Genomic DNA, 20,639 nt, shown 5'->3' on the forward strand with positions numbered 1-20,639 from the left:
TTCATGGAAGACTTCCACTTTAAAAGTGATGCTCCTCTCTGGATATACTTACCTGGCACAACTATGAGAGTAGGAGCGTTTATTCGCAGGACCTTACATCTGCTTTTTGCATACCAGCAGCTCTACAAATATTTGGTTTAAAAATTCTTTGCCATTTGTAGTGCATAATTAATTTCATATACATATGTGTATGTATATATTACCTATGGCCGTGTGTACAAAAACTCTAAAAGGATTTAAAAAAAGACACCAGACTCCATAATTCATTTTCTAGGATAAACTATATTTTTAATTAATCCCCATTGAAATTGAAGCTGTTGTTGATCTTTTAAAATGACTATACATTATTCAGCACACTGTTAGATGAACACAGATTTTTTTCCCCCTCCACTGCAAGCAAAGTTTAGAGAATCAGTATTACTTCTGAGGGATAATGATTATGCTTCAATTTTGTTTCTTAAAGGTTTATAACTAGACTTTGTGATTGTGAGCTTTTTTAAAAAACTGTTAAAGTTCAAGTAATCAAGAAACAATGTGCAGAAATTAACTTCTTTATTATATTATATATTCTAGTAAGTAAAGATTGTTTGAAATGCATGAATAAAAAGTCAGTGAAATTGCAGGAGGAACAATGTAATATAGCAATAATAGGTGCATTCATTGTGCATCTGAGAGGAGGAGGGGGAAAAAAAAAAAAGAAAAAAGAAGAGTTTTCACTCGTTTTGGCCTAAAACATTGTGTTCAGGTTTCCAGGACTCTGACATCAGAACCCAGATAACACTGGTTAGAACCATAGGGCTTTACAATAAAAGCTAAAATATTGACCATATGATGGCAAAAAGTCTTTATTTTGCAGTTAACTTATTGTCTTCTAGCTACTCTCCGATGAAGTTGGTGGTGCTGTGGAGGAGGATCTCCTTCTTCTTGACAAAGATCGTGATCGCTCAGCACTGTAGGTAACATGCTTATCATAATTTTGCATCTGAGCCTCAAGGAAATCCCTGTGTTGCTGGCTGATTGTCTGGCTAATCAGTCCAGGGAGAGCTTGAATGCTACCAATTAAGGTTTCCAGTTTAGTTTCCAGAGTAACTATTCTCTTCTCAAAATCTTCGCTTCTTTCATTTAAGTCAGAAATCATGTCATACATGATGTTTTGAGTCTGGAAGCAGAAGGATGTAAACAAAGGTTTAGATGGATCTTGCAAATACTCTAACATGCAGTAAAATCTACTTATGCACACCAGACATACACGCACACACAACAAAAGAAAAATATAATAAGATGTAGCCTTGTGAAATAATTACACTTGCAGAATAAAATTATTTAGCATTCAGTATAAACTTGCTGCTGCATTTGTTGACAGAAATGTAATGTGTGTTGAGAAGCACTTTGAAAGTCAAAATGTAAATGAATTAGATAAAACACCAGGCCTATCTTCAGAAGCTCAGGTGCTTAGAAACGCACCATAACGAGACGTGAACAAAGTTAGTAGTGTAAGCCATAAGACTAAGCATGACAAAGCAGCTATGTACCCCTTGACTCTACTGCATTTCCTCTTAAAAGCTTTCGTTCTTTTAAGCAGAACACAAATTTTGTTCATTTGTTTTCTCCTTAAATTGACCAAAGTTTCTTATACTGCCTGTAGTAACAGTAGTTGAGTGGGCTGGCTTTGAATTGCAGTGCAAGGAGTACAACTGAATTGTGTACTCCTCCACTTCTGTGTTCTCCTATTCACCTTCCCTCTACAAAAACAGCAGGTGGCTACGGGAATTATACAGGATGAACTTTAAAATGTCACAGTGTACAGAATTTACATCACAGAGGTCATCACTGTCTGTTATTTTCCATTTCCTTTTGTGGTTTTTTTTTCTGTGCAAGCGAGGCAGGTAAGTGGTCAAAAATACTGAATTTCACCATCTTGTAAATTGAGGTTTAGACTTAAAACTAAAAGTGCATATAATTCAACAAACTGGCTGAAGTTCACAAACCATCCAAAGGGAATAAAAATTAACTGAAGGACAGACTGCCTGAAGTATGAAATACTTCAGATGAGTGCAGACAACTCATTTCTCTGCCCTTCCTTTCAAGGCACCAACACAATCCCCGAAAGTGAAGCATTCTTCATTAAATAATCTCTGAAAAGTCCTTATCAGCTGCTTATCAGGAAGCAGTAGAGTGAAATGTATTTTCAGTAACTCAAATTGTCAGGTGATTCTCTAAAACAAAGGAGAAATAAACACTAAACTGTTAATTTCGGTGGGAGAGCCTGTGTGCTATGATTCCTCAAGGTAAAGTCACTTTCATTGGACAGGAAACCTCTTCAATACACAGGATTGCATTGCTAAGGCCCAGCTGCAGTTCAGTATTTACCACAACCACTGCAGTCACATCAGCTCTCAGGGTCACCCTCTTCACCTCTTTTTCAAATAGCCAAAAAAAAAAAAAAAGAGAATTTAAATTTTGGTCAGAGGCACAAAGAAGATGTTTCATTTAATAAGCCAAACCCAAAACAAATCCATATCTTCATTTCCTTAAAAAAAAAAAACACAACATACACACACACTTGTCAACAGTACCTGCATTTGCATTTCTTCCATTTTGAAAGGATGAATACTAAAACAAGAATAATTGCCTACTAACCTTTGCCAGGTCCACCAAAGTGTTGGCTTGGTCATTCAGTTTCCTTTGCTCCATTTTTACACTTCTTAATCTAAAAAGTGGAATTTCAAGTCAGACGCGTGTGAGAGATCACATAAGGATTTCTAAAAAGCATGCAAGAAACTCACAAGAACAAGTAACTGCATGGACAATGCCTTGAGTACTTTGTGTAAAGTCAAAACCGTTCATGTGCCTGCTACGATGAGAAGCATGCTTCTTCAACACCACAAAAAAAGGAAAGAGCAAGGAAATGTGATGTCCTTGAGAAAACCGTTTGCCATGATTAAAGTTGAATTCAAAAAGGGAGGTAACAGTTTATCCGGACTACATGAAAGAAAGCCAAAACATTCCTCAAAGCCTCAGTATCGTGACAAGTAGATATAGGAAGAAACATAGAACAACTGTTTTGGTTTTTTTTCCATCAGTGTTGCAGTAAGCAAGAATCTTCCCATGCCTACATGACTAGATACAGGTATTAGCCCTGTTCTGTCGGAAATGGATTGGGTTGGCAGGTGTTTGAACCTGATGGAAATACAGTGATAAGTGAGTTTCGCATTCATTTAAACACAACTCCCATCTGACTAGCAGCTAAATAATCAGCACACTTGCCAATACGCTTAATTTTCTTACATAACTTGTGAATCTAAATATGCTTACATTTTAAACTCCCACTAGACATACATTTACAGGGTACTATTTAAACTAGAGCAGTGAGAAAGTATGCAAGAAGAATGTTTTTCCCTTTAATACCTAGCCATGTGCATTACTACTAATTAGTTATGCACAATATTTGAAAGATATACACACAAACGTTTGTATAGGTTCCCTGAATCAAAGTAAATATTTCTTTTAGATTAACTCCTAAAAGGAGTGGTTTATAGGTGTGAATTTCACAAAAGAACAACTTCTTGTGCAAACATGAGTGCTTTGCAGCAGAGAATTTTGTGTACTTTCAGTCATTCTGCTGAATGCTGCAAGACACAGCATTTTTTAAAAAATAATACTCTGATTTACAAAAGACACAATAAGGTGCCATGCAGTCTATAGGATGTTATGGGGCAACCAAGATAACCATCTGATAGCTTTCACCAAACGAAAATAACTTGGCAGCATTCTGTGGCATATGCTTTGCTAGCTGCCCTGCCTATTTCCCAATTATCGTGCAACTTACAAGGTTAAGTGCATCTTATAAAGCAAACATGATTTCAGTCAGGCATATAAACCTGTTTTTGTATAAACAGGAACTCAACTCATAGCAGTGGCACCAAAGTGTCCCGTATCGCTGTGGCACACCCTCTGCAGCTGTAAAGGAGTTACTCTTCTTCCTTTCTGTGGGCCTCTAAGTGCTCTAAACACTAACGTGGAAATTCGGATCCCCTTTAAAATTAATGACAAAACTGCTGAAGTCTGCAGTGGGATCAGAGTTGTTTCGCCCGTTTTCTGGAACTAAACAACATTCTTCATCTTCAACAGCTGTATGTTTCTGTGAGGGCTTAAAGTTATTTTATTTTAATCTAGAGGCAGAATTGGACTCCTTTCTAGTGATGCTTAATTTTCCCACAGGGGAAATGGCTACAAATGACCTCCTAAACACAGAAGTAGATGTCAAGAGAAGTCTTCTTCAAAATACTCTAAAATTGGGAATTTCTTGTTCAAATCTGTAGTTTGATATGTAGCACTTATTTCTTTAATATCTAGGCTAACCTCCCTGAGAAAGAAAGTGAAGTAACTCCAACTGCTTGCATAAAAGCTGACATTCCAGAAGCCTTTCCCTGAAGGCTTCCTTTGGAGCACAACATTAATTCAGATTGTAGGAATGGTGCCTTCAGAGGCTTATGAACTGGAGCTATTCTGAAACCAAAATACGGAGGCATCTCCGAAATATGGACATGTATCATTACAGTCTCAGAAGAGAATAACTAGCAATAGGTGGGTATGTAATGATTTGACTAGAGAACGGCAATCCTGCTGTTTCAGTAGCTCTCAGTATTTGCAGAGCACGTTTTCTGCTTTCCTTCTCTACTTGCTAAGTGAGCATGTCAACTGTAGAATTTTGAACACATTTAGAAATTGGGAAAAAAAATAAAAAAAGGTGCTAGCTGACACCAACATGATAATTCCTAACCACAGTCAACTCACAACATGTATCCCTAGGTAATGGCAAGTTTTTAGCTGCATCAGCCAGATATAAAGAAAGCTGTCAGATTGTTGTTCTTAAATTCTTTAAGAGAAATACGAAACATGTTGACTTTATAAACTTCACTTATCACAGCAAAAGATCATGATTCTGGATCGCGTTTCCATGGCAGCAATCAGACCATTGAAGTTCACAAATAAAACTCTATTTTTTTGCATGCAGACAGTGGTAAATTCTGCAAATTTAGAAAGGAATAGCTCATAAAACTTACTTCCGAGCTCTATTTTCATTTTGTTGAAATAAAAAGACAAAACAAAAGAAAAAAAAAAAAAACTGTAAAAGATACTAAAACAACCAGATGAGCACAGTGAGCTCAATTCAGCAGGTGAGAAGTACTAGAGAATTGCCACTGCTCCCAGCAATTGCCACAGGTGAAGTTATGATGAAGGAAACTTCAAACCTTCCCACTGACTATCATCTGTACATTTGCTTAGTCATAGTATTTTAAAAGTGGCTTCTAATATATTATTGTTTACTCTGATAATAAGACTTTCACCTTATTTAGTATGCATGAAAAGCAAAATCATCCAGGCCAGCCATGGAGATTACCATATTAGGACTGAACTTGTGAGTTTGAAACTGTTATCATAATCTGCTCTGGTTTTAAGTACGAAACTGGCCCCGAAGCTTCACTTGCTTTATTCCTATCTTCAGCCAAATGATTGGAAAGCTGAAGGAAGTGGACCAGGAAAAAAAAATAAGAATCCATAAAGATAGAAGAGAGCCATATTCTACCATGAATTTCTTGGACCCTTGATAAAAGCTCGGAGATGTACAGGGATAGAAAATAAATCACACTCAGCTACTCAGCTGCAGCTAGAGGGAAGCAAACTGCTAGAGCAATGTTTTCATCCACGAGGCATTCCTTAGCATACTGAAAAAAATTTCTGTGGTTGAATATAACACATTTTGCAGTGGGATACACAGTGCTAAGGGGCAGAGTTACATGGATTATTAACACACCTGTTTGAAGTTTGGCTGGCACAGCAAGGAAGAAACTTACTGCTGCCATGTTCTCCACCCAACCCAATTAATGATTTTTTAAGGCAGGTGCAGGACAGCAGTTTACAGACTATGAAGCTCTTCTGAGTTTGAATGAGCTGCAGATCGAGCCTGCTGTGCTTTTTAGATTCTTATTTGCATACAAGTGCACGCACACATACACACAAGAAATAGTGAGGTTAAAATGTTAAGGAATAATCTTTGCAATAAGGCATTCAAGTCCAGCAAAGGATACGCAGGACATGCCATCCTCTACCCTAAAACCCCAGCCAGCCCTCTCCCTGCCTCCCAGTCCTTTAAGCTGAAAAGGATAACTCAACTAGGCTAATACACTTTTTACTTATGAGAAGAATGTCTCAGCTTTTGCAGTCCTTTTATTGCCTCAAGTGTATCTGTGGCATAGTAACATTTAATCCCGCAAGTTTGCTAAGTATGAAGTAGTAATCAAGGTTATTGAATGCTTAATACCTTCAAGGCTTAACTACCTATTCATTTAAAACATTGTTATGAAACTGAGAAGTAATGTCTGTAAGCCTATATTTACTAATAGGAAGTAAGGAAATCTTGCTTTTCTTTCTCTGCCTCGTGGAAGATGAGCCAGGAATCCTTTTTCACTGCACAGAAGTGGATCACATGGGCACTCTCCTTGCAGGCTGGCTCACATAGACTCACAGGGAGAACTTATCAAAATATCAGTTCAAAATGAACCTTAAATACTTGATCCACATTTCCCCAAGGATCTCAGAAAACCCATTTCATAGGCCCTACAACAAATGGCTTCCTCAGTCTGGATAAAGACATCCAGCAGCATGGATAAATAGTAGCATGGGTGCTGATCATTTCTTCTGATGAATTTGTGGTTCCTGGGGACAAAAGCCTCTTCCCCTTCACCCCCCATATAATCCGAAGAGTAATGGAATCATCACAGAGGTCTGTTGAGCTTTATGTGCTTTATGACAAATACATACTATGAATTTCAGTTAATACTTAAAGTCTGGCATTATTGTATTACTGCTCACAGCTCTCATGCTTATCTGCAAACCTTTGGGAGTTCATTAGGGAGGAAGAACTCATTGGAATTACAGCAGAGGTATTCAAGGGTCGTACAATGTCTGTTGGAATATGATAATTTTCTGTGTATTGGGTTCATACCTTGCACACCAACACCTGACCTCCTCTACTGACGAAACAGAAGCAAACTGCTGTTAAGCTGTGAAAAGGAAGCTTGATGCACACTCTTAATTAAGTACTACATAAATACTCATATCCTCTCTTCAACTATTTCATTCTGATCTGAAATTACCAAATCTACAAATGATTTTTTTTTCTTTTCTTCTATCTGCTGTAGCTTGTATCTTACTACCTATAAACAAATACATAACAGCAAAGGACAGTTACAGTGGCAAAAGACAAATTAGCTATTTCAGGAAGCATGGGAAACTAAGAAAACTACAAACAACTCTGATTTAACTTGCGTTGGGCATACACAGTTAACATACCTTCTGTTGAAAGCAGGTATACAGTAAAACCTTATTTTTGTCATTCTCAAATAAAAAAATCAAGAGCAATATTTTCTGAAAAGGGAGAAAGAGAGTGTAGGAAGTAGAAACTAAAGGAAACAGAGACAAGAAAGGGAAAAGGGAGAGAAAATAGCTGGAAAGGAAAACCAAAACAAAATAGTACTTACTGATGAATAGCTTGCAAGAATTTGCGCTGATGTTTCCTTACTTTTGCATGGTCTATCTTTTTAACCAGCTTTGTGTTTTTATAAATTAACCATGTTTCCCTGAGTACATTGGCAGCTGCATTTTTCACCTGTTTAATAAAAGAAAAACACCAACCTGACAAAAAATATTATTATGTCATGTTTTTTTGTTTTTTTTTTGTTTGTTTGTTTTCCTGTTGCTTTTTCATTATGTCCCTGCCAAAACATGGGAAATGGGTATATGAAGGAGCTGCAGCAGAAACAGCAGGGAACAGAAGCTGGACCAAGGGCACTACTGAGCAATTTCTGTGTTGTTACTTACAATAACGCTACCAACTATATTTGCATCTGAGAATCACCTGTCCTTCTTTAACAGAGCTTGTACGACCCGGCATTTATGGCAATACAAATTACAGCAAGAAAATACTGATAATTATCTGCATGGTAATTCACTACAATATTTTATCAGGTCATAAAGTTATTCTCGTTCTTGTTGTATTGTTATTACCTTCTTTCTCTTTGCAGTTTTTACAGCCTTTTAAACATCCAGAGCTGCTTGAGTGTGTTTTTGTTGTTTACATTTTTCTGTCGTGTTTTTTTCTTACCATTCTTAGAGGAGATGAAAAAAAAAAACCAAAACTCCCTAATTAATGTAGACAATGTTTTGTTTCTTAAGGGTTTTGATTTTTTTTTCTTTAAAAGAGACTTTCCATAAAATGTTAAAGAGTACCCACAGTTCCTTCCTCCGTTACCTTCAAGAACGACTGAAAACAACCAACAGAGAATTTCAGTGCAGTATTTATTAACAGAATTAGTAGGTTAGTTGCAAAGGCTATTGATCTTTATATTTGCTCCTTCCAACTGTACATTATGCCAGTTGCTGCGGCATCAAAGTAAGCCACTGCATAGGTAATGGCACTGTAGGAATGCAAAGCAGCAGCTCCATCCAGCAGGAGGTTCCCACGTTGTATGTGCACTGCAGAACCCTGGGCTTGACTTCAGTGGGAGCTAAGTCACATTTTAGAGACTGCTGCACAACCTCTGCCTGGCCCTTGCAGTTTTCCCAGAAGATATGGCTAACTTCAGGTGACGTGGAAACCTCTGCACTGTCTGTGTAATGCTGGCCAGTAATCTGTCGTGCACCTCAGACTTGTTTGCTTTTCATTTGCTTTGAGTGCCATGCGTTTGAAGCTACAAAGCACCACTCAGGTACACTATGAGACTGATAATGAGATTTACATGAAGGTATACAGGAGAAGCTTTAAAAAGCACAAGTGAACACTAGGCTCAAAATCTGGCCAATCTCTGCAAAGCCTTCTTTTCTCCTAAAGGACATTTAGAGTTCAGTTGTCGGTTTCAATGAAGAAATATTCCTATCAGATCTTCCAAACAGCAACTTCTTACCTCACCATGGGCAAGCACTGAAGCTGTCTGTAGCTCCTACTCCCTTTTGTGTTTCCTCACCAGCGACCTGTTTTTCTTCTATAATGGACTTATTTCATTTTCTAAGATGTTATTCGTGAATTAAAAAAATAGGAATGTCTCATACAAATTGAAATTGGTGTTTCTTTAATGAGTTCTAACAACTTCTGAAGTCTTTTTTGTTTCGTTTTGTTAAACAATCGCTTTTGAAGTATTTCTGTTATCTACAAAGCATCTTTCAGGGTGCTTCATTGCTGTATGTAGCTGAATGAACGCTGCGCTGAGCACACCAAGCAGTTGCAAAGACTCCCTCATTCACAAGGTATGAATCGGGATTTTTTTTTTAAGAATATCCTGCATTGCTTGAAATTCTTACTTATCAGTCATTTTACCTGTTTTAGCTATAAATTCTTCTCCTATGCTTTGCATTTCTTTAACATATAGCTCTCTAGTTTCACCATATTTTGCTGTTGTTTACTCCAATTATCATACAGCTGGAAGACCCTCCACAGAAGAATACTCAAATCATCAAAAATCTGCATTTATCCTCAATTCCAAGAAAAGCTCAGAGCATTCGACTTCCTCCTTTCGAAATCACAATTATGAAAAAGTCCAGTAGAAGAATGGAGCAGGAAACCACTTAAAACAAATGCAAAAGTAAGTTAACATACATTTCCTTTTCAGTTGTGAATATAAAGTGTGACTTACTCTTTTAGTTAGCTGGGTGTCCATCATGAAATTATGCACATGTTTTTCAGCTTTGGTAAGTTCTAACTTCCTTGCCACCACAGCTACCACCAGTGCAGTGCACCCAGCACCCTGAAAACAATAAAACAAACCCCCAAAATGTTACTACTGCATTTTGCAGAGTTTTCAGTGGAAGTTTCTCCTTTGTTGTAGAAATACAGCAAGCATCAGGTATTTCAAGCCTGTTAAATACACTGAAGATGCTACAGCTATTTCTATTGAAAGTAATAGAAAAAGTCAGCAGTTACAGGCTGGTAAACTGTCAAAGCATCCAAATAATTAGTGAGCAGCATCATTTAAAAGTCCTGCTTTGTATTTTTCCTCCAGTGGTTAAAAATTTGAAGACATCCCATTTCTAGGGCATAAGAAAGGGAGGCTGGTGAACAAAACACCTTCCAAAACCCACAGTGTTAGTAAAGAAATGCAAAATATACCCTGCTCTTAACAACTGTCTCAAAGTTACAGCAATTGCAAAAGATGAAATAGGATTAGATGAGCATCTAGGACACACACACACACACACACACACAAAAAAAAAAGCTTCCTAGAATTTGTTATATGGGCCAAAAATAAACGTATTATCAATGCAGTATTTATTCATTTTAATATACTTCTAAGTTGCTCTCTGGAGACTTCACTAACTTTTTCCTACAATACTTCTGCTTTGCTTATTACCATTTGAAACAGCACACGTAAACAACACATCTAGTAAAAGCTGGGTAGAGAAAATACCAAGTTCCTAATTGGTGCTGCCTGTATGTATGCATACACATTGCATATGCACACATCCATGCTCCTAGCATCCAAGTTCCTTTGTTCCTTTTGTTCCTAGTGTCCAAGCGAAGTATCTTTGTTACCATTATAATTTTTGTGGGGTCTTTTTTTTGGGGGGGGGGGCGGCCGGGGCCGGGCACTGGAGTGGTTAAAGGGGTTAATGGGAAGAATATTAAAACCTTAACAATAATCTCCACCAAAGCTGACCTCTAGATGAACCTCACAACCAAGCACTATCTGATCATTACTGAAACATAGCTTAGATAAAATGTCTCATCAGAAAGAGATGCAGCTTAAATAAAATGTTATGAGAATATTAACCTTGCCTTGTTTAGAAGCAGGGTATTTAATGCCTGAAAAAGGCACAACTTTAAAAAGTACACAAACTCCCTTGGTTCCTCCTTGAGAACTGGCCAGGCTTGAGGTAGAGTCCAAAAAGGAGAACAATACCAGATGTTTCTGCCCTTGAAGCAGTGGAAACTTGTTTATCCAACAATGTAAGAGCTGGATCCACTTGCAGCGAAATTGGAGAACTCACCTAAGGATGGATACATCACATAGGACATCCCAGTTGCTGGGAAAGGCTCTCCAAACCATTGCTATAACCAGGGTTCCCCAGTGACTGTGGATCTGGATGATGGTAATGTATTAAGGGCAATTGGTGATGTTTCTTTCTTAATCACTGCAGTTAATCTTACACTGTAATGATTAGGTGCATTACCTCGACATGTTCTATTGCTTCTGTCTCATTTCACCTTGCTTTGTTTTGTTCTTGCTGTCTAATTTCACTTACTATTTTATTGCTTTAAGTGTAAATAAAGATAAACCCATTTCTTTAACTTGGTGTTGGTGTCCTTTGTGCTTGGAAAGGACATTGTAAAAACGATTTGTCACACAATGAGAAACAGCATGTATTATACACAATCAAGGTATCATCTACTTGAACATCATTACTAAAATCAGCTGGGTTTGTAGGGTTTTTGTTTGTTGCTTGTTTTAAATCTCTACATGTTCTCCTTTTTTTTAAGTGTAAAAATCACATTAAATAAATAAGGCTGCATTTAACTTGCATGTTCAGTCCCACCTACGCGTTGTTACACTTGCATCAGTTATTCTCTAGTGTAAAGCAGTCTCTTGTTGCACATTCAAACTTGCTCTATTTTCAGCCACAGAACTTCCTTCCACTTTCTGTATTTCTCTTGTTAATTTGTTTTCTCAGTTTCTTTCTGCTCCAATATTTGCCTTGCTGTCTCCAGAAGATGCAGACTACATCTCTGAAGCTAGCTTCCTGAATACAAATTCTACTACTAAACACACACAGAATAGAAAATAAACTCACTGGGGCCCCTTATTCACAATGTCTCCAATTAAGCTTCCATTCCAATGATAGATCATTCCAGGAAAATCACCTGCTCTCTCAGACAGACCTGATCTCTGCAGTCAGTTCTTACCTTGCAAAGGTACAGCACTCTTTAACGCTCTCTTCAATGTATCCCTTGTGATTTTGCTGCACTTCTCCATCTAGCTTCTCTTCTGTCCTCCACCCAAGCTTTCAAACTTTGCTGTGCCCTCTCCCTCTGCTTGCCAGTCCTTTGTGTTGAGCAAAGCTGTCATACATTTGAAGTCTCTCTTCATGAGACAAGGGCAGAACTGGGACAGCTGCAGCCATTCATTTGCATTCCCACATCCCATTCTATGACAGAATGTATAAAGACAACTAACATTGGGGACTGAGAGCTTCAGGAATGCACCCAGCTTTTCGAGGTCTGGGCAGGAGCTGCTCTCTACCATGTGCCCTACACCCCCCACAGACAGCTCTTTTCCAGTCTCCTTCCTATGAGGGATAGCAGGAGGGAGCTGCTAACATGCAAGACGCTTCTCTGCGGGCAAAAGAATAAGAATTTCATACAATAGGAAGAAAAAAAAAAAAAAGGGAAAAACAGAAATCTTTTGGCCCACTCAGAATAACTGGCCAAATGTTGCTCCAGTGACATAATCTGATTTCTGCCTGCTTACAGCAAGAATGCTAAAATAGGTTGAGGTGGTTAAAACAGTCTGGTCTGGCAAAGTAGTACAAAACAGCTGTTTGTGCCAAGGAAGGACAAATATTAGATTCCTGTTGTCATTACCACCAGAACAGATTCTTGCAATCATGCAGCATGTTAGATGCAATTACCCCTTTTGGCTTTTTAGCTTTCACAGTTTCTCAAAACTGCAGAAAAATTTTGCATGATGAATGTTTGAGCATGTTGGTAACTTGCTCCATTTGCTAGAAACATGCAAGTAGATAAAACAGAATTAACCATCCAGCATTTCTTCCACGTGCTGTATGAAAAAGAGTTTGTCAGCAATCATAAAGTTTAAAAACTAATCTATTTGAATTTTTCTGCTTGCCAGAAAAATCACAGAATGGCTTTGATTGCAAGGAACCTTAAGGACCATTTAGTTCCAACCGCCCTGCCATGGGCAGGGTTGCTAAGCAATACATCAGGCTGCCCAGCGTTCCATCCAACCTCCCCTTCAGGGATGATGCATCCACAACATCTCTGGGGAACCTGATCCAGCACCTAACCACCCTGTGACAAAAATCTCCTAACATCTTTCAGTTTAAAACCATTCCCTCTTGGCATATCAGTTTGTGCAGAAAGACAGTCTCCTTCCTATTAACAATCCCCTTCAAGTACTGGAAGCCACAATGAGGCCTCTCCAGAGCCTTCTCTTCTCCAGGCTGAACACTCTCAGCTGCCTAGTCTTTCTTCATAGGAGAGGTGCTCCAGCCCTTTGATCACCCTTGTGGCCCTCCTCTGGACCCCCTCCAACAGCTCCACATCTTTCCTGTATTGGACTCAGTACTCCGGATGGGCTCCATGAGATGCAGCTCAGGATGCTGTCGGTCTTCCATGCAGTGAGCACACACTGTTGGCTCAAATCAACCTTTTCATTCACCAGAACCCCGAACCCCTTCTCCATAGGTCTGCTCTCAATTTGTTGTGCATACGTGGGACTGGCTCAATTTAAGTGCAACACCTTGCATTTGCCCTTGTTGAATCTGATTAGGTTCACAAAAAATGTGGTAGCTGAACAAACTTAACTACCAAACCAGGGGAAGCATAAAAGATATGAGCTGAAACTTGGCTTCTTTAAAATGACAAAGACTCTGCTAATGAACTGAGTGAAGCCTATATTATTGCTGTAAAGATCTAGCATTGACAGACACAGATCTTCTGAATGCTTGATTGATATAAAAGATTCTCCGCTGGTGTTCACAAAGCACAAAGTCTGAAAACAAAGAGATAACACACGCTCAGTCTTTCAAATGAAACGAAAACAAACGTTGGCCTGGATCTGACTGCATAGTGGCACCATATCTCTCCTTTTGATCATCAGATCTCCCTTTTTAATTTAAAACTTGCATTCACAATCAGTAAAATCTCGAAGCATAAGATTTACAGCCATTACACCGTGCAGAACACCCTTTGACTGTCAAACCTTATAGCCTCAGTCCTGTATGAAAACATTTTGCTTTATCTGTGAACAACTTCAGCACGCTCTTTGTATCTAATATTCAAAGCATGCTATTCTATCCGGAACAAAGAATGACGACTCAAGTTTAGATGCTCACACAAGTAAGCAGTAATCCAGGAAAGATCTCCTTAGCTATTTTTACTGCATATAATCAAAATAAATTTGCATGAATAGAAGTGTGTGTGGTTATGCACATGTGGGCTCATACATGTATTTACGCACTTGTTAAATACTTGTAGGCTTATTTCCTTAGTTTCACAAGCCTAGTTGATGACTGAAAAAGTGGTAGCATGGACTAAGTTGAGCCAAAAAAATAGAGTATGTCAACAAGCACTGGCTTTTTGACATACTGATACTGACATTTGATAAAGCTTATGCTATTGCAAAAAAACAGACAAGAAAGGTGAAATTAATTGAATTTTAAGTTATATTTTAAATTTCCCAGCTGAAAAAAACCCTAAATATTCTACTCAGAACAAAGTAACTGTGACTTGACACTGCCTTTCAGTTTGCCATTAGACCTCAAACTGCAGCATTTCCTAACTGCTCAGACAGCTAAAACTTTCCTCTTGGTATTTAGATCTGAATTATTCTAAGCACTGCTTCATCTCCTTGAATAAAGCAAACTCCCTTCTCAATGGCATCATACATGGAATATTTAACCTCAGTTTCAGTATTTTACACCTCTAGGCTCTTCCAACTCATCAGTATGGAAGCAGTGTATTGTGGTTCTGATAATCCCTTTTTCAGACAAAATCCTTTGCATTGTCCCTTGGCTAAGAAAAACTTCTCCCCAAAAAGCCCAAATCTAATATGTAGTTTTCTTTCAAGTTACATCCTCCCCCACCATGCATCCCAGTCTTTTTTAGGCTATTACTACAAATCCAAACAAAACAATACTGAGGATTTCTGCTATGCTAAGATCACCTAATACCACCAATACCACCATTCCTCATTCATTTTACATGACTAAGATGCTGAGCTGCTCAGGAATTTGGAGTATCTTCTTTGTAGTATTTTTATACAGTACCAATTAGTTTAAAAGTATTGAAGGGTTGCAGTACTATAAATGACAATAAATGAATATGGTGGGTATTAACCAACATCATTAAAGACAACACATCATAATGCCAGACCTGACTGTCTTTCTTCTCCTCTAGATCCTGCTAAGCTTATGCATTAATGCATTCTTTCATATAGCAGATGATGTGCCTTTTGCTCCCTATCATTCTCTTCATTGAAGCAGCTCACCCTCAGCTTTCCATCCCTATTAGGATTGCTTGTCCAGAGCTGGCTAGCTTCAAGTTCTGATAGGAAATTGTACACTATGGCAAACCACAGCAGACACAGTCATGTCAGCTAGAGGTAGAATCTATTGTTGCCCAGAGTGATTAACATGACAGAAATCAGATCTGATGATAGTGAGGTTATGAAGTTTTGGCTGAGATCATGCCTTTCCTACCACTCCACTGACACAACACACAGTGACGCCAAAATGGCAGGGTTCAGATTAAGAGGTAATAAAACCTACTGCTTGCAATGAGTGCCCTCAAGGGCGCTGTTGCAGTGAAAACCAGAGAGGTTCTTGAAGAATCTTCAACTAAAGGGTTACTTTTGTTATCCCTTTCACAATCTAAGAGAAGGAGAGGTAACACTGGCTGATGAACTGCACTGCAAACAACAGCAGTTCAGAAGGCTGTGATTCGGAGAAACCCCACACTCCAAGTAAATGCACCTGGCATTTCCAGTTGGTTCTTTCTTCGGTAAGGTTCCATAATACATTTACAAGACAACAGTGAACTGAGAAATTTCTACAGCAGCCTGGAGGTCACATATATAACACATATGCCTGAAGGATTCTACTGGTGAAAAAGGAAGCAACATGGGGTATCAGTGTTTCAGCTGAAGGTCTCCTGGCAGCCTTGGTTTACTGGACTGGAAGTGAAGTGCAGTCTTTAGTGCTGTTGTTGTCATGAAAGCATCCTGCTATACTTGCCTGTAGCTGAAAGAAGAGAGCTGCCACATTTCTTGCTCATTTCCCTTGGGATCCACTGGGGGAGAGAGAAGGTCTGCTTTGCAGACACATGGCTCTGGTGGGAAATCTAGCTCTGCACCAGAAAAGACGCAACATTCTTCCTGCTGCTCTGCATAAAATGAAAAGCTTGTAAGAATTTAAACAGATACTCTCTTCACTCGGCTCTCTGGAAGGTGGAATTAGTGGACCACAAAGGGAAGGGAAAAAAAAATCTTGCTTGAAGTAAAAAAAAAATAAATCTCCAAAACAAGCAATGCAAAAGTTGAGGGAGGACTCCATCCACAGGACAGAGGCTATGGAAGAGGTGTTGCATGAGTGTATTTTGCATTTGTCCGCGTTCACTGGGAAAGATGTGTAACTTTGCAACACTGAACCAAAGGAAGATGAGTAATAGGACAAAAACTATACTGTTTCAGTCAAAAATATGACTAAAAATAGTTTTACATTATTTATGTTTTCATATATTCAGTATTTGCATGGTTACTATTGTCTTCAGGGGAGTTTGCACTGCAGCTAGAATTCTGTTGAATTATAAATCTTTCATCCATGAACAGCAGATGAGCAGATTCCTCTACTTCCCATTAGCCCGTAAAGTTTTCATCAATGATGCAATAAATAAGTAATGAGAATTTCATGCCATAGAAAAATAACTGAAATTGATTAAATGTTCCTACACAGTAAGGGGAAGTGGCAATGGGGAATGAAGTGAAGTCTTCTTCAGTAAAGCAAGTTGAGTACAGGGAAAGGCTTCTGGAGAAAAGAAAGACAATCTCAGTTCTAAGAAGGAACCTGTAAATGGCTGTTCTGCTAACTCAGACGAGTCCGGTCACTGAATGCACTGTGGTGGCTGGGTTCCTGGGAAACCTATAGTGGCCATAAAATCCCTTTTGGCAATCATGATGCTGCATACTTAACATGAAAAAAAAAACTTTTTACTGAGCAAGGAGACAAAATCCCATTACACTTAACAAGCAGGCTCATCAGCCTACAAAGCTGATGGGAAACACTAGTCCATTAGACAGAATGATACCTAATTATGATGTTCTTGCCCAAAAGGTATGGTAAATACAAACTCTCCTAAGAATACATGTTAAAAAAAAAAGTATACTAATGGTCTTGTGTGAAATCCGAAGTTATTGCAGGTGAAACAAAACCAACTTACAAACTTTCAAAACAGAGTACAGGTTATCTATTCTACAACAATCAGCTCCAGTCATATTTATGTAAAATGAAGATATCATTGGACAACTGCTTTTCATTCTAGTTAGTAACTGTCTGCCTATGAACTTCAAAAATCCTGATGAGATATGAGTGGGAAATAGATCTCCTCTCACACTTCACAAACTTCCCTGCTCTGCAGTGAAAGAGGCAGAATTGGAAACCTTCAGAGCCCCTGCTCCACGGCGGGCCTCTCCTACAGCGCAGGGAACTTCTGCTCCACACCTGAAGCACCTCCTGTCCTCCTTCTGCACTGACCTTGGTGTCTGCAGAGCTGTTTCACATATTTCACTGCTCCTATTTCATCTGCTCCTGTGCAGCAGTTTTTTCTCTTTCTTAAATATGCTTTCTGGAGGTGCAACAGTATTGCTGGTCCCTTTTGTGGCAGCTGGAGATGGCTCTGGTTGGATGAGACACTTGCTGGCCTCTTCAGTCTTCCCACCATCGTAACACTGCCATATAAGCACAATACAATTCTAATGGAGGGATTCAGATGTTCTTTTTAGAGGAGCTCAAGAGTTTCTGATCTGTGAAACTTTTAATAGTTGCACTGCACAATGCAAAAACCTTTAATTGTCTTTTCCATTTTATGTTTCTGCTTGACACACTATCTGGTTACATTCTATTTTTTTTAAGAGGAACAGAAACAGTCTGTTATGAAACCTAACATCACTTATTATTGAATGATACCATATACCTGAAACATAGACCCAAAACACTACCAATTTGCATGAAGAGCTTCTCATATATGTCTTTCTATACTTTTAAGGAAACAAAAACTGAGCTGTGTTCCAGTTTTTAACTCCTCCCATAGGCTTTTCATCAACAAAATTAATCAAAACACTGCTATCTGTTGCCACCAAGCAATACAAATGGTAGAAATTTTAGAGATTCCAGATCAATGTGCAAAATGTTCTAAGCAAACCTTTAAGTGCAAACACAAACTATTATTCCTGTTCTGTCACTATAAAATGAGGACTCTCTTCAATCAGTTCAGTCAGATATCAACCCAAGTTCAACCCACCAAAGCAGTATACAAGTGTGCAAATCAAAACACGTTTCTGCATTTCATAAAAAATTACATAATTCTGCCACTCATCACAGAATCAATGTAAAGAATTATCTTTTTATAAAAAATCCCACAATGTCAATTTTAGTACATTATCCGTAAGAAGTTCTGTAACACAGTTCTGCTATCGAGCAGCTTCTTATTTAGACACTACAATCTAGAAACACATCGACTACTTTCTAACTACTCAAGTGGGGGCTCTTCATCTAGACAAAAGGGGTTCAAAGATGCTACTTAAAAGTGTTCCAGATTAAACATCAACTTTATCATATTTAAGAAAATCTTCATATTTAAAGTGTTTCTTTCATAGGATAATTTGGAGTTCCTTTCAGTAACAGAACCATTTAAGCTGCAGTTTTGGCAACAACGTGCCGTGACTCTGAAAGAACAGTTATTTCACCTAAAGCAATCTTCATCCAAGCCGCAGCCAACAACTTTGCATACCCTTGCCACTCATAATTTTCTTCTGGCAGGATAAATTTGGCTTACCAGTTCAGCATGTCTGCTTTTCAACTATGGGCAGCTGGCCCTTCAGGAAGATTCTGCATCCTCATCTCTGAATCATATAGTAAATGCACAAGCTCACCACATAAAGTTCAACACAAAAGGAAAAGAATACTTCTCAGTCCTTGCAAAAGTTGCTTGTATCTGCAGTCATAAGAATGGACTGATATTATTTAATCCGGCATACATTTTTTACATGTAATATTATTTAAAAAAAAAAAAAAAAAAAGTTACTTGCCAACAATTGTGCTACAAACTCCACAGAATTGCAATAATATAGCAGGAAGAACCAACTGTACTTTTTCTAAACATAAAAATTATGAATTGATATAAGTAGATGCCCTGGTGTCTCATGAGAACGGGTGCTTCTCAGTATCCTCTGAGATCATTCATTCATTCAAAGTCTTCTCTTCTCTTGGTCAATAATTACACAACTTCCCAAACGTTTTCAAACTTGCCCCCTCTTTTTACTCCTACCAATATCTCCTTTAAACCACTCCAAGGCCCTGCCTCTATAAAGTCATCAAGTGGGTGGAAGTGCTGCATACATAAACCAGCACAAAGTACTCCAATTGCAGTTGAGCTCAGCCTGCTCACCAGGACCTGAGAGGTCTGCTTGAATGTGCAGTGATAACCACTGCACAGTGAAGACAGTGTGGGTCTCCTCACCTCCTCTATACTCTGCTCTGACAACAAGGATGGCACTTGTATTTCTATCCATCTCTCTTGCAGGCCTACCTAATGCAAAGAGATGGAAGGTGACATGTTTATTATCTGATTTATACTTCACCTGATTCACAGTCTACAACTACAGCCTATTGAAATCTCATTGGAAGACACTGACAGGCAATCCAGTGAGGTACCCAGTCCAGTTTAACTTCTCCGTATACAGACTATTTCTGCATAGACCCATTGCACGATTTCTGTACTACACTGCGTCAGTATCTTCATTAAAGGTCTAGCCTTTGTCCCATGCAGTCCATTTTCCATCTCACAGAAAGCATTTCCTGAGGCAGAAGTGGTACCAGGGCTCCTCCTTCTCAGGAGTTAAGACATCAAAAGAGCCTTGCTGAAGCCACCAGATTTGCAAAGCCAATATTTACTCTACAGTGCTCTGTGTCACTACATCTGCATTCATAAGTATTTCTATTCATTCTCCTTTTTACTTTTTTTTTTTCTTTTTTTTTTTTTTCCAATGGGCGCCTTAACCAGAAGGACACTGCATTTGTTCCCCACCAGCCTAACGATGCACTTGCTACTGGATGTTAAGGAGTTACATTCCTCCTCTTCAAATCGCATATATGGCTTGATTTTATTTCTTACAATCACTGCACAGTTATCCTGGTATATCTTTTAAATAGACTATTAATCATCCCCATTGAAATAGGAAAAAAAAAAAAAACAAGTCTGTTCTTTTAATATCCTGCTTTTTCCCCAACAAACACAAATTGCTTGCTTCAAGAGGTGCTTTTGAAGAGTGGCTGTATTTAAATAATTACCTTCAAACAAGTCAGGCTGCAGGATAGTTCATTATTAATTCAATGTTTCATACTTCATATTTTTCAGATCCTTTACCAGGAAATAAAAAATATGAAAAGAGGAAAAAGAGTAATTCCAAGATCTGAATTTGTCATTGCTCTGTAATTTTCTTCTGAAAGACCATCATTTGCCAAAGTCATTTTGCTGACAATTTCTTAGAACGCAATTAGGGATGTCAAGCTTCCAGAGATGTTTTAACATACCAGCGACTCTGCCCCTTTTATTTTTTTGTCAAGAGCGTCTC

At 38.5% G+C, this 20,639-nt stretch overlaps 1 protein-coding gene across 5 annotated transcripts in view; it reads right to left on the reverse strand.

Annotated features, from left to right (window-relative positions):
* Window positions 1-303: 303 nt before the first annotated feature.
* Window positions 304-20,639, reverse strand: part of KCNN2 (potassium calcium-activated channel subfamily N member 2) — a 68,413-nt gene continuing 48,077 nt past the window's right edge. For 4 of the 5 annotated variants that reach the window (XM_042882925.1, XM_042882928.1, XM_042882927.1 and 1 more), the window contains 4 exons: window positions 9,693-9,803; window positions 7,545-7,672; window positions 2,641-2,710; window positions 304-1,159 (listed from right to left, as the gene is read on the reverse strand). In XM_042882925.1, coding sequence (XP_042738859.1) covers window positions 872-1,159; window positions 2,641-2,710; window positions 7,545-7,672; window positions 9,693-9,803 — 597 coding nt within the window. In that variant the 3' untranslated portion in view covers window positions 304-871. The remainder of the gene's footprint in view (window positions 1,160-2,640; window positions 2,711-7,544; window positions 7,673-9,692; window positions 9,804-20,639) is intronic. The other variant, XM_042882926.1, reaches the window with a different exon arrangement.

Source organism: Lagopus leucura, unplaced genomic scaffold, assembly GCF_019238085.1.
Source record: "Lagopus leucura isolate 7727_CA_CO unplaced genomic scaffold, USGS_WTPT01 Super-Scaffold_100036, whole genome shotgun sequence".
Classification (NCBI taxonomy): Eukaryota; Metazoa; Chordata; class Aves; order Galliformes; family Phasianidae; genus Lagopus; species Lagopus leucura.